The sequence below is a fragment of the Chroicocephalus ridibundus genome, chromosome 28 (genome assembly GCF_963924245.1).
Source record: "Chroicocephalus ridibundus chromosome 28, bChrRid1.1, whole genome shotgun sequence".
Lineage (NCBI taxonomy): Eukaryota > Metazoa > Chordata > Aves > Charadriiformes > Laridae > Chroicocephalus > Chroicocephalus ridibundus.
This window is the reverse complement of record NC_086311.1, coordinates 77,885-90,751: the sequence shown is the minus strand read 5'-3', so window position 1 is coordinate 90,751 and position 12,867 is coordinate 77,885. Positions and strand designations below refer to the sequence as shown.

Genomic DNA, 12,867 nt, shown 5'->3' with positions numbered 1-12,867 from the left:
GTCCAGCCCCCTGCCAAAGCGGTGTCACCCAGAGCAGGTCGCACGGGGAAAATGTCCAGGTGGGTTTGGAATGTCTCCAGAGATGGAGACACCACACCCTCTCTGGGCAGCCTGTGCCAGGGCTCTGCCACCATCACGGTAAAGAAGTTCTTCCTCATGTTGAGATGGAATTTCCCGTCTTCCAGTTGGTGCCCATTCCCCTTTGTCCCGTGGCTGAGCACCACTGGGAAGAGTCTGGCCCCATCCTCTTTGGACGTTGGTAAACGTTGACCGTAGAAATCATCGAATCGTTGGGGTTGGGAGAGACCTTTGAGATTGTTGAGTCCAACCGTTAAATGGTTTGATTCTTGAATCGTTGTGGTTGGGAGAGACCTTTAAGACCATCAAGTCCAACCGTTGAAGGGTTGGATGATGAGGTCCCCTCTCAGGCTTCTCTTCTCCAGGCTAAACAGCCCCAGGGCTCTCAGCCTTTCCTCAGCAGAAACGTCCTCCACTCCCTTGATGGCCTTCATAGCCCTCCACTGGGCTATCTCCAGTAGTTCCCAGTCCTTCTTGAACTGGGGAGCCCAGAACTGGACCCAGTACTCCAGCTGTGGCCTCAGCAGGGCAGAGGCTGACCTCCCTCGAGGTTCTCCCCGCTCTTCTTGATGCCCCCCAGGAGACCAATGGCCTTCTTACTGGCTCATGGGCAACTTGGTGTCCACCAGGACTCCCAGTTCCTTCTCCAGCAGGTCAACCCCCAACCTGTACTGGTCCGTGGGGTTGTTCCTCCTGAGGTTGAACTCCATGAGGTTCCTCTCCAGCCTGTCCAGGTGTCGCTGGGTGGTGGCACGGCCTTGTGGTGTGTCACCCGCTCCTCCCAGTTCAGTGTCACCACCAAATGTCCACCCAGGTCCTGGATGGAGATGTTGAGCAAGAATGGGCCCAGTACTGACCCCCCCCCCCCGGGGACCATCAGTAGCCACAGGCCTCCAACTGGACCTTGCGTGTGGATCACAACAATATTTTGATATCAATAAGATTGATAAAAATCAATAAAATTCTTTAAAGGGGAGATGGGTCGATCCCTCTCGGATTTTTGGGGTGCAAAGCGACGGAGAAACCTCTGGGTGCTGCCAGGTCGGGCCCCCCTCCCCGCCGCGGTCCCGGTGGGTGCTGAAATTGGGGCGTTTCCCCTCATTTTTATGTGCGTTGGGGTGGGGGTGGGGGGAGCCTTCGCACCCCTCCAAGCCCTACTTTTCCCCCCCAAAAAAAGTAGGGTCCGCGGGAGCTCTGCCAACATCTGCTGCCTGGGGACTTCCCCCCCTCCCCCAAAACCAGCAGCTGAAGGTTTTTACTGGTTTTTGGCTGGGAGGGGGTTAATTTCCTTCCCGGTGGCCATGTTTTGGGTTTGGGAGGAGAATAATGTTGATAACACGGTTTTGGGCGGTTGCTGAGCAGCCAAGGCCATTCCGGCTTCTCCAAGGGGATAATATTCCATAGCGGGCAGGCACGGACCTCGATCTCCGTATATTAATTAGCGTAATTAACTGGGAAGGGGACTTGGTTGGGGGCCAGGAACGCGGCGCCGGGGGGCGGGCGGGGGGGGAATTGGCCGAGGAGCGTCGCTTTGGGGCGGTGAGCAGTTGCGTGGCGCGTCCTTTATTTTTATATATATATATTTTTTTATCGTTATTCAGGTTTTTCTGCCCTTTTTTTTTTTTTTTTTCCCTGTTAAACTGATTTATTTTTTTTTTTCCTCTCGGGATTGCGGGGGGGGGGGGGACGACGACCCGCTTGAGTTAAGGAAAAAATCATGGGGGGACCGGCCCCCGTTAAACCGAATTAATTCGCTTCGTTGCACGACGGCGACGTTGATGTAGTTGTTGAGTTGCGTCGGGCGGCGCCTTCCTCGCCGCCTTGATCCCAGATTCATGTGGAATTCTCTCGGAATTTATACCGGGGGCCTCGCCTTCACCTCCGGACTTCGGGGAAAACTAGGAATAATTCTATGTTTTGTTTTTTTTTTTTCACTTTTTTCCTCTAATTTTTTTGTTTAAGGGGACGCTTTTCCCCCCCCTCCCCCCCCCCGCCCCGGCTCCTTTCCCCTTCTCCCTCCAGAGAATTTGGAATATCCTCAGGGATGTTCCGAACCGCTAAACTCCCATTTCTCCGTCCCCTTTTTTTTTCTATTTTTTCTTTTTTTTTTCCTTCATTTTTTCCGGTTTGGGCTGGGAGAGAGTTAATTTTTTTTTCTTTTTTTTTTTTTCTTTTTTTTTTCCTTCATTTTTTCCGGTTTGGGCTGGGAGAGAGTTAATTTTTTTTTTTCCTTTTTTTTTTTTTTTTTCCCCTCTTGCTTTTGGAGGCAGGGGGGGGGAGGGGGGGGGGTTGGTATGAGAAGAATTTCGATATCGCGCTCGAATTTTTTTGGCGCAGCAGCTTCAAGGACGAAGGGGGCCCGAAGGGATGTTCCGCCCCACAGATATTCCGCCCCATAGACAGGACAAAACGGGGGGGGGGGGGGGGGGGGGGGGGGGGGGAGGGGGGGTTGGGTGAGTAATTGCGTTTCATCCCTCGTTTTCTCTGTCGGGTTTTTTTTTTCCCCGTTCTTGTCATTATTTTTCTTTTTTTTCTTCCCTTCCCGGCCTTTGAAACTCTTTTTATTCCAACCCCCAAAAGTTTTTGGTTTTTTTTTCTTAATTTTCCTCCCCATATTTCAGCTCTTCGTTAATATTTAATGACTAATTAAGAATATCCACCCCCCCCTCCCCAACCCCAACCCTCCCCACCCCCCCCCACCCCCATCCATCACTCCACCAGCTGCCGGGAGGGGAATTAACCCCGTCCCAGTCCAAACCAGGACAAAATTAATCCCGTCCCAGTCCAAACCGGGACAAAATTAACCCCAAACCAGTCCAAACTGGGACAAAATTAACCCCAAACCAGGACAAAATTAACCCCATCCCAGTCCAAACTGGGACAAAATTGACCCCAAACCAGGACAAAATTAACCCCGTCCCAGTCCAAACCGGGACAAAATTAACCCCAAACCAGTCCAAACTGGGACAAAATTAACCCCAAACCAGGACAAAATTAACCCCATCCCAGTCCAAACTGGGACAAAATTAACCCCAAACCGGGACAAAATTAACCCCATCCCAGTCCAAACTGGGACAAAATTAACCCCAAACCGGGACAAAATTAACCCCGTCCCAGTCCAAACTGGGACAAAATTAACCCCAAACCAGGACAAAATTAACCCCGTCTGACTCCAAACCGGGACAAAATTAACCCCAAACCAGGACAAAATTAACCCCGTCCCAGTCCAAACCAGGACACCCCACACTGGGGCTGCCCGTCCCCAGCTCCTACATCCCAGTGACGCCCCGCGGTGGGTCGAGACCCCCCTCACCCCCCATCATTTTTCCCCCAAATCCCTTTTTTTTTAGGGGAAACCCCCCACCCCGGGGGCCAGGGGGGTGACGGCGTTTGGGGTTGTCCCCTCTAGGGTTGTCCCCATGGAGGTGACGGCCATGGAGGACGCTGCTGCGCCCCTCGTCCCGCTCCCCACAGCCGGCGCTGGGGACAGCGCGAAGAGGAACGGGGACAGCGCGGTGCCACCGGGTGAGAGTCCCCGGGGGCTGGGGACAAGGCGGGGGGTTGGATGGTGGCTGAGAGGTGGCTTTGGTGGGGACAAGGGTCTGGGGACACTTGGGGGTGGTGGTTCTTTGTCCCTAAGGAGGGCTTTTGTGCCGGGTTGTGTCCCTAAACCTTCTCCTATCGTGTCCCCAAACCTACCTCTGTGTCCCCAACCCTTTTCCCATGGTGACCCCAAACCTTCTCCCGCACAATAGCCCTGTCCCTTTTGTCACCGTGTCCCTGTCCCTTCTCCCACCACGTCCCCATCTCTGTTCCCACCACGTCCCCATCCCTTCTGCCGTGGTGTCTCCAGTGCTGCTGCCATCATGTCCCCATCCCTTCTCCTGCTGTGTCCCCAACCCGTCCCACCATAGGCCCATCCCTTTTGCCACCGTTTCTCCATCCCTTCTCCCACTGCGTCCCCATCCCTTCTCCCACAGTGACAACATCCCTTCTCCCGCTGTGTCCCCAACCCGTCCCACCATAGGCCCCTTCTCCATAGGCCCCTTCCCCCCCCAGTCCCTTCTCCACCATGACCCCAAACCTTCTCCCACTGGTGACCTCATCCATTTCCCATTGTGACTCCATCCCCTTTCCGCGATGTCCCTGTCCCTTCTCCCACTGTGGCCCCAGCCTTCTCCCACCACGTCCCCACCTATTCTTGCCACCATGTCCCCAGACCTTCTGCCACCCTGTCCCTATGCCCTCTGCCGTGTGGCCCCATCCCTTCTCCCACCACGTCCCCATCCCTCCTCCCATCATGTCCCCAACCCTCCTCCCACAATGTCCCCAACCCTCCTCCCACAATGTCCCCAACCCTTCTCAAGGTCCCTTCTGCCTTGGAGCCTTCATCCTCTGCTGGCACCGCCTGGCTCTTGGCTGACCCTTTCCCCGTCCCTGCTCCATGTGAACCCTCTCCCAGCTGGAAGGGGCTCCTGGGGACCTTCTCTCTCCCCAACAGATTTGGGATCCATCCAGGAGGAGAAACGGCAGCAGGATGCTCCTCAGCAGGAGGAGGAGGAACTGGTGGAACCCCCAACTTCCAGCCAGCAGCTGTCCCCAGGGTCCCATCCCGGGGGATCCCCACTCCCAGGGGACAAGAGGAGGGACAAGGCACCCAACACCTGCCAGGAATGCGGGAAGAGCTTCCGTCAACGCTCAGCTTTGGTGGACCACCATCGGATCCACACGGGCGAACGCCCCTTCAGCTGCCAGGACTGCGGACGCCGCTTCAACCATCGCTCCAGCCTCACCACCCACCGCCGCATCCACGCCAGCGACAAGCCCTACGAGTGTCCCGACTGCGGGAAGAGCTACCGCATCAGCAACAACCTCCGTCGCCATCGGAAGACACACACGGACGAACGCCCTTACCGCTGCGAGGAATGTGGGAAGAGCTTCAGGCACAGATCCACCTTGACCATCCATCACCGCGTGCATTCGGGGGAGAAGCCCTACCAGTGCTCCCAGTGCCCCAAGAGCTTCACCAACAGCTCGGGGCTGGTGCAGCACTGGTGGACCCACACCGGCGAGCGACCCTACGATTGCTCCCAGTGCGGCCGGTGTTTCCGCAACACCTCCCAGCTGGCGCAGCACTGGCGGACCCACACCGGCGAGAGGCCCTACGAGTGCCCCGAGTGTCACAAGAGCTTCACGAAAAGCTCGGGGCTGGTGCGGCACTGGCAGACCCACACGGGCGAGAGGCCCTACGATTGCTCCCGGTGCGGGCGGCGTTTTGCCGACAGCTCCCAATTGGCGCGGCATCAACGGACCCACGTTGTCTAGGACAGTCGTCCCGACCCAACCCTTGGGAAGAGCTTCGCCAACCGTCCCAGGCTCACCAAGCACCGATGTGCTCGTACTGGTGTTAATAATTAACGCTGCCCTGACTGCGTGGAGGCTTCGACCATCACTCCAACCACCAGAGGTCCCTCCTGGAGCAGAAACCCTACATTCGCCTGATTTGCCCCAAAAACTTCACCTCCAGCACCCAACTCATCCAGTGTCAGAGGATCCATTGCGAGGAGAAGCCGTAGGGTTGCGCCGAGCGCCGGAAGAGCTTTTGGCACAGCTCCGGTTGCGTCTCACGTCACAAAAGCCACCGGACGAAGATGGGGACAACCCCACCGGGGACTATCCCCATCCTGGTGGCATCTCAGACTGATCTACACATGATGGTGGTCCTTGGTGCTAACACCGAGGGGTGACCAACCCATCCACATGCATCCCACCAGCTATTCTTTTTCTTTCCCGATATGTTTTTATATGGAATGTGGGTTTTGGGGGACGATCTTATCAAAAGCCGGCCCCATCCTCTGGTTTTCTTGCCTTAGATTCGAGATGAGGCGAAGGGAGGGAGGGGAGACCCATGAGCTGCACCCAAGATAAAAGAAATGACGGTCAAATGGGGTGTTTCTCGATATCTCCCTTCAATTTCTTGATGTTTTCAACCCTCTTTAGTGATTTTTTAAGGGATGGAGCTGGATCGAAAGAAAATTCTGGCCAAAATAAAAGCATTTGCATCTCGGCATCGTGTGAGTATCTCTGTGGTGGGGACAAAGCGGGGGCTGTGGGGGTGGAAGAGCCCTTTTTTTGGAGGGGCAAACTGAAAAATGTCCTCAATTTTGGGGAGCCGGGAGCATCTTCTACCCCCAGAGGGTGTGAGACCCCCCAGGAAGCGGCTGTGGGGTGGTGGGGCTGGGATGGAGGCCCTGGAGTTGGGGATGGGGCTCTCCATCCCTCTCCATTTCCCTTGGACAAGGATGGGGGTTCATCCCAAACCCATGGATGAGGTTTCTTTGACGCTGGTGGTTCTGTCGCGTCCTTCCAAACTGCGGCCACCACAAGACCCCGTGGCCTCCTCACCCTCCACCTCACCATGGACGTGTCCCCCCACTCCCATCCTCGCAGAACCACTGGGAAAACTCAACCCTAGAGATGGCCAAGGCCCAGCCTGGATGAAAAACGAGCTTTTTTGGGGTTCAACGAGGCCAAAGCAAGGAGCCGAGTGGAGGAAAAGTTTATCGCAGTTGAGTTCCAGTTTATTTTCAGGGAGCAAGAGCAGGAGGTAGAGTTGGGCCGTGCCCATCTCCATCCCGAAGATGTTGCTGGAGCTTCTTCTGATGCCCTTTGGCCAACTCAAGAGTTGATTCACCCAAAGACGAGCCGTAGACGGGCAGGACAGAGGTTGCACCACCAGATACCATCACGTGGAGAAAAATAAGCAGCAAACATGGAAGAACTTAGGAGAGGTTTGGGGCTATATCTTGGTCTTCTCAAAGGGTTTTTGGGCTGCATCTTGAAGTTTTGGAGGGTTTGGGGCTGTATCTTAGTCTTCTGGAAGGTTTTTGGGCTGTATCTTGGCCTTCTCGAAGGGTTTTAGGCTGTATCTTCATCTTTTGGAGGGGTTTTGGGCTGTATCTTGGTGTTTTGGAGGGTTTTGAGCTGGATCTTGGTCTTCTCAAAGGGTTTTGGGCTGCATCTTGATGTTTTGGAGGGTTTGGGGCTGTATCTTAGTCTTTTGGAAGGTTTGGGGGCTGTATCTTGGGTGGTTTGGGGGGGTCTTGGGCTGTATCTTAGCCTTCTCGAAGGGTTTTGTGCTGGGTCTTGGTCTTTTGCAGGGGTTTTGGGCTGCATCTTGATGTTTTGGAGGGTTTGGGGCTGTGTCTTGGTCTTTTGGAGGGGTTTTGGGCTCTATCTTGGTGGTTTTGGCGGTTTTGAGCTGTATCTTGGCCTTCTCAAAGGGTTTTGGGCTGTGTCTTGGTCTTTTGGAGGGGTTTTGGGCTCTATCTTGGTGGTTTTGGCGGTTTTGAGCTGTATCTTGGCCTTCTCAAAGGGTTTTGGGCTGTGTCTTGGTCTTTTGGAGGGGTTTTGGGCTGTATCTTGCCGTTTTGGAAGGTTTGGGGCTGTATCTTGACATTTTGGAGGGGTTTGGGGCAGTATCTTGAAGGTTTTATGGACACAAGATGTTGCTGGTGTCCTGTTCATTGACTTACTGGTAGGGATGGACTTAAAATCACAGAATCACCAAAAGGTTTGGGTTGGAAGGGACCTTAAAGACCATCCAGTTCCATGGGCAGGGACACCTCCCACCAGCCCAGGTTGCTCCAAGCCCCGTCCAACCTGGCCTTGAACACCTCCAGGGATGGGGCATCTCCCACCTCTTCAGGCAACCTCTTCCCGTGTATCGCTACCCTCCGACTAAAGAATTGCTCCCGAATATCTCATCTAAATCTCCCCTTTTCCAGCTTAAAAACGTTCCCCTCATCCTATCGCTCCACTCCCCGATAGAGTGTCCCCCCCCCCGCAGCTTTCCTGGAGCCCCTTTAGGGACTGGAAGGGGCTGGAAGGTCTCCCTGGAGCCTTCTCTTCTCCAGGCTGAACCCCCCCAGCTCTCTCAGCCTGTCCCCACAGCAGAGGGGCTCCAGCCCTCCCAGCATCTCCGTGGCCTCCTCTGGCCCCGCTCCAACAGCTCCGTGTCCTTCTGATGGCCCCAGATGGTCCCCAGCACCAACACCCCCAAGTCCTTCTCCTCAGGGCTGCCCTCCAGCCGTTCTCCCCCCAGCCTTTGAGCTTGGGATTGCCCCCACCCACGTGCAGGACCTTGCACTTGGCCTGGTTGAGCTTCATGAGGTTGGTATTGTCCCACCTCTCCAGCCTGTCCAGGTCCCTCTGGTTGCCATCCCGTCCCTCCGGCGTGGTGACCGTGGCCACCAGCTTGGTGTCGTGCACTCAATGCCAACATCCGTGTCGCCAACAGAGATGTTAGATGGTACCGTTCCCAGTACCGACCCCTGAGGGACACCACTCGTCACTGGACATCGAGCCGTTGACCGCAACTCTTTGAGTGCGACCCATCCAGACGGTTCCTCCGCCATCCATTTGCCGAGGTGGGCTCAGCTGTGGGACGCAAACCAACGGCAGAAGTTCGTTGGGAAGAGCGGAATTGTTGGCTTTAGACCCCCAAAAGTCACATCTGCTCGGTCCAATCATTTCTTCTGGTGGCGTCAAGCAGCTGGATGGACCATGGGCTTCTTCCACAGCCAAATTGTGGCTGGATTTGGGCACAGACCAAGATTTTGGAGACTCTCTGGACCATTTCCAGGGGTGAGTTTTCCCTGTGGTCGATGGGAGTGGTGGGATAACTCCATGGATGGGTGGAGGGTGAGGAGGACACGTGGGCTCGTGGTGGCCACTTTATGGAAGGACGCCGCACCACTACGACAGAACCATTGGCGCCAAAGAAACCTCATCCATGGGTTTGGGATGAACCCCCATCCTTGTCCAAGGGAAATGGAGAGGGATGGAGAGCCCCATCCCCAACTCCAGGGCCTCCATCCCAGCCCCACCACCCCACAGCCGCTTCCTGGGGGGTCTCACACCCTCTGGGGGTAGAAGATGCTCCCGGCTCCCCAAAATTGAGGACATTTTTCAGTTTGCCCCTCCAAAAAAAGGGCTCTTCCACCCCCACAGCCCCCGCTTTGTCCCCACCACAGAGATACTCACACGATGCCGAGATGCAAATGCGTTTATTTTGGCCAGAATTTTCTTTCGATCCAGCTCCATCCCTTAAAAAATCACTAAAGAGGGTTGAAAACATCAAGAAATTGAAGGGAGATATCGAGAAACACCCTATTTGACCGTCATTTCTTTTATCTTGGGTGCAGCTCATGGGTCTCCCCTCCCTCCCTTCGCCTCATCTCGAATCTAAGGCAAGAAAACCAGAGGATGGGGCCGGCTTTTGATAAGATCGTCCCCCAAAACCCACATTCCATATAAAAACATATCGGGAAAGAAAAAGAATAGCTGGTGGGATGCCTGTGGGTGGGTTGGTCACCCCTCGGTGTTACCACCAAGGACCACCATCATGTGCAGATCAGTCTGAGATGCCACCAGGATGGGGATAGTCCCCGGTGGGGTTGTCCCCATCTTCGTCCGGTGGCTTTTGTGACGTGAGACGCAACCGGAGCTGTGCCAAAAGCTCTTCTGGCGCTCGGCGCAACCCTATGGCTTCTCTTCACGATGGATCCTCCGACGCTGGATGAGTTGGGTGCTGGAGGTGAAGTTTTTGGGGCAAATCAGGCAAATGTAGGGTTTCTGCTCCAGGTGGGACCACTGGTGATGTAGAGCAATGGTTGAAACTTCTGCCGCAGTCAGGGCAGCGTTAATCTTTCTCACCGGCATCCATCCGTGGGCGCTTGATGAGCCTGGGATGGTTGGAGAAGCTCTTCCCAAGGGTTGGGTAGGGATTGTGCTTGACGGCGTGCGTCCATCGGTGCCGCGTTGTCGGCAAAACGCCGCCCACGTTGGGAGCAATCGTTGGGTCACTCATTGGTGTGGGTCCGGCGATGCTGCACCAGCGCCGAGGTGGTCTTGAAGCTCTTGTGGCACTCGGAACACTCGTAGGGTCTCTCGCCGGTGTGGCTCCTCCAGTGCTGCACCAGCTCTGGACTGGTCTTGAAGCTCTTGTGACACTCGGAGCACTTGAAGGGCCTCTCGCTGCTGTGGACCCGCCCGTGACGCATCAGCTCCGCGCTGATCTTGAAGCTCTTGTTACACTCGGGGCACTTGTAGGGCTTCTCCCCCGAATGCACGCGGTGATGGATGGTCAACGTCGACCTGTTCTTGAAGCTCTTCCCGCATTCCTCGCAGCGGTAAGGGCGTTCGTCCGTGTGCGTCTTCTGATGGCGACGGAGGTTGGAGCTGTCGTGGTAGCTCTTCCCGCAATCCGGACACTGGAATGGCGTCTCACCGGTATGGATGCGGCGGTGGGTGGTGAGGTTGGAGCGACGGTTGAAGCGGCGTCCACAGTCCTGGCAGCTGAAGGGGCGTTCGCCCGTGTGGATCCGATGGTGGTTGACCAAAGCTGAGCGTTGACGGAAGCTCTTCCCGCATTCCCGGCAGGTGTTGGGTGCCTCGTCCCTCCCCTTGTCCCCTGGGAGTGGGGATCCCCCGGGATGAGACCCTGGGGACAGCTCCTGGCTGGAGGTTGGGGGTTCCACCGGTTCCTCCTCCTCCTGCTGAAGAGCATCCTGCTGCCGTTTCTCCTCCTCCTGGATGGATCCCACATCTGTTGGGGAGAGAGAAGGTCCCCAGGAGCCCCTTCCAGCTGGGAGAGGGTTCACATGGAGCGGGGACGGGGAAAGGGTCAGCCAAGAGCCAGGCGGTGCCAGCAGAGGATGAAGGCTCCAAGGCAGAAGGGACCTTGAGAAGGGTTGGGGACATTGTGGGAGGAGGGTTGGGGACATGATGGGAGGAGGGATGGGGACGTGGTGGGAGGAGGGATGGGGACGTGGTGGGAGAAGGGATGGGGCCACGCGGCAGAGGGCATAGGGACAGGGTGGCAGAAGGTCTGGGGACATGGTGGCAAGAATAGGTGGGGACGTGGTGGGAGAAGGCTGGGGCCACAGTGGGAGAAGGGACAGGGACATCGCGGAAAGGGGATGGAGTCACGATGGGCAATGGATGAGGTCACCAGTGGGAGAAGGTTTGGGGTCATGGTGGAGAAGGGACTGGGGGGGGAAGGGGCCTATGGAGAAGGGGCCTATGGTAGAACGGGTTGGGGACACAGCGGGAGAAGGGATGTTGTCACTGTGGGAGAAGGGATGGGGACGCAGTGGAAGAAGGGATGGAGAAACGGTGGCAAAAGGGATGGGCCTATGGTGGGACGGGTTGGGGACACAGCAGGAGAAGGGATGGGGACATGATGGCAGCAGCACTGGAGACACCACGGCAGAAGGGATGGGGACGTGGTGGGAGAAGGGAGGGGCCACAGTGGGAGAAGGGACGGGGACACGGTGACAAAAGGGACAGGGCTATTGTGCGGGAGAAGGTTTGGGGTCACCATGGGAAAAGGGTTGGGGACACAGAGGCAGGTTTGGGGACACAATAGGAGAAGGTTTAGGGACACAACCCAGCACAAGAGCCCTCCTTAGGGACAAAGAACCAAAGAACCACCGCCGCGACGTGTCCCCAGACCCTTGTCCCCACCAAAGCCACCTCTCAGCCACCATCCAACCCCCCGCCTTGTCCCCAGCCCCCGGGGACTCTCACCCGGTGGCACCGCGCTGTCCCCGTTCCTCTTCGCGCTGTCCCCAGCGCCGGCTGTGGGGAGCGGGACGAGGGGCGCAGCAGCGTCCTCCATGGCCGTCACCTCCATGGGGACAACCCTAGAGGGGACAACCCCGAAAGGGGACAACACTAAAGGAGGTGTCGGGGTTCAAGGACCTTCTCCTGCCCCACCAGAAGAGGAGGGAGAAGAGGGATAAAAGGAGGAGGAAGAAAAAAGGGCAAAATAAAACTCGTGGGCTGAGATAAAGAGGGTTTAAGAGAAGAATAACGGCAAATTGAAATGCAATACTAATAATAATTATTATAATAATGGTAAAGGAATATAAAAAATAAATAAAACACAAATCACTCTCACCAGCCGGGGAATTAGTTGCCCAATTTTCCCCCGTTTTTATCCGGAGCGGGACCTCTATTGTACGGAATATTCCATTGGCCGTTGTTCCGTCGGTGCTTAAATAATATAAACATCGCCTAGCAACAACCCCAACCAATATGCGTTACGGACGTTCCTGCCATCCCAGCTCGGAAACACTGGGAAGAAAATTAACTCTCTCCCAGCCCAAACTGGGAGAGAAGGGGACGACCTCAAAAGCCACCGCCCCGTTTTCCTCCGGGGTTTTAGGATTTCCCCCTAAAAAAAGGGATTTTGGGGGGGAATAAAAAAATAATCAACGGGGTGGTGAGGAGGGTCCAGGGGGGGGTCTTGACCCACCACGGGGCATCCCCTTGGTGTGGGGTGTCCTGGTTTGGACTGGGATAGGGTTAATTTTCCTCCTGGCAGCTGGTGGAGCGGTGGATCTACGGGGGGGAGGGTTAATTAATCGTTAAATATTAAGCGAGAGCCGAAACACAGCCAGGAGCGCCGGGGGTTGAACCCCAGCCGGCAACGGGGGTTGTCCGTCCCCCCCGCAACCCCCTCCCTCCCCTCCCCCCCCCCCGCCGAAGTGGGACGGGGAGAAAAATTTAAAAAAAAATAACTTGCGGGTTGAGATAAAGAGGGTTTAGAAGAACAGGAACAGGAGAGAAAATAGAAAAATAATAAGAATTAAAAAAAAAAAAAAAAGAAAAGAAAAAAACGGGAAAAGAATAGAGAAAGTCAAATGGGACAAGTCTGCTCTCACCACCCCCGGATGATGATTCCCAGCCGAGATCCTGGATTCCCGCCCCCCCCACCGGGGT

General features: G+C 55.8%; 2 protein-coding genes across 4 annotated transcripts; one reads left to right on the top strand and one right to left on the bottom strand.

The window, feature by feature from the left end:
• The first annotated feature begins 1,372 nt into the window (after positions 1–1,372).
• On the top strand, positions 1,373–6,126 carry LOC134507842 (zinc finger protein 132-like). Of its 3 annotated transcripts, none has more exons than XM_063318786.1 (3): positions 1,373–1,489; positions 3,488–3,603; positions 4,580–6,126. In XM_063318786.1, exons 2-3 carry the CDS (start codon positions 3,498–3,500, stop codon positions 5,401–5,403), a joined length of 930 nt encoding a protein of 309 aa, XP_063174856.1. In that variant the 5' UTR covers positions 1,373–1,489; positions 3,488–3,497; the 3' UTR covers positions 5,404–6,126. The 3 variants fall into 3 exon arrangements, with proteins under 3 accessions (XP_063174856.1, XP_063174854.1, XP_063174855.1); XM_063318784.1 differs by having other exon boundaries at positions 1,388–1,521; XM_063318785.1 differs by having other exon boundaries at positions 1,398–1,617.
• A 3,045-nt stretch (positions 6,127–9,171) lies between these two features.
• On the bottom strand, positions 9,172–12,660 carry LOC134507845 (zinc finger protein interacting with ribonucleoprotein K-like). Its single transcript, XM_063318789.1, has 3 exons — positions 12,044–12,660; positions 11,671–11,786; positions 9,172–10,687 (listed from the first exon to the last, which is right to left on the bottom strand). The coding sequence occupies exons 2-3, from the start codon at positions 11,774–11,776 to the stop codon at positions 9,942–9,944; spliced, it is 852 nt and encodes a 283-aa protein (XP_063174859.1). The 5' UTR covers positions 11,777–11,786; positions 12,044–12,660; the 3' UTR covers positions 9,172–9,941.
• Positions 12,661–12,867: the final 207 nt, after the last annotated feature.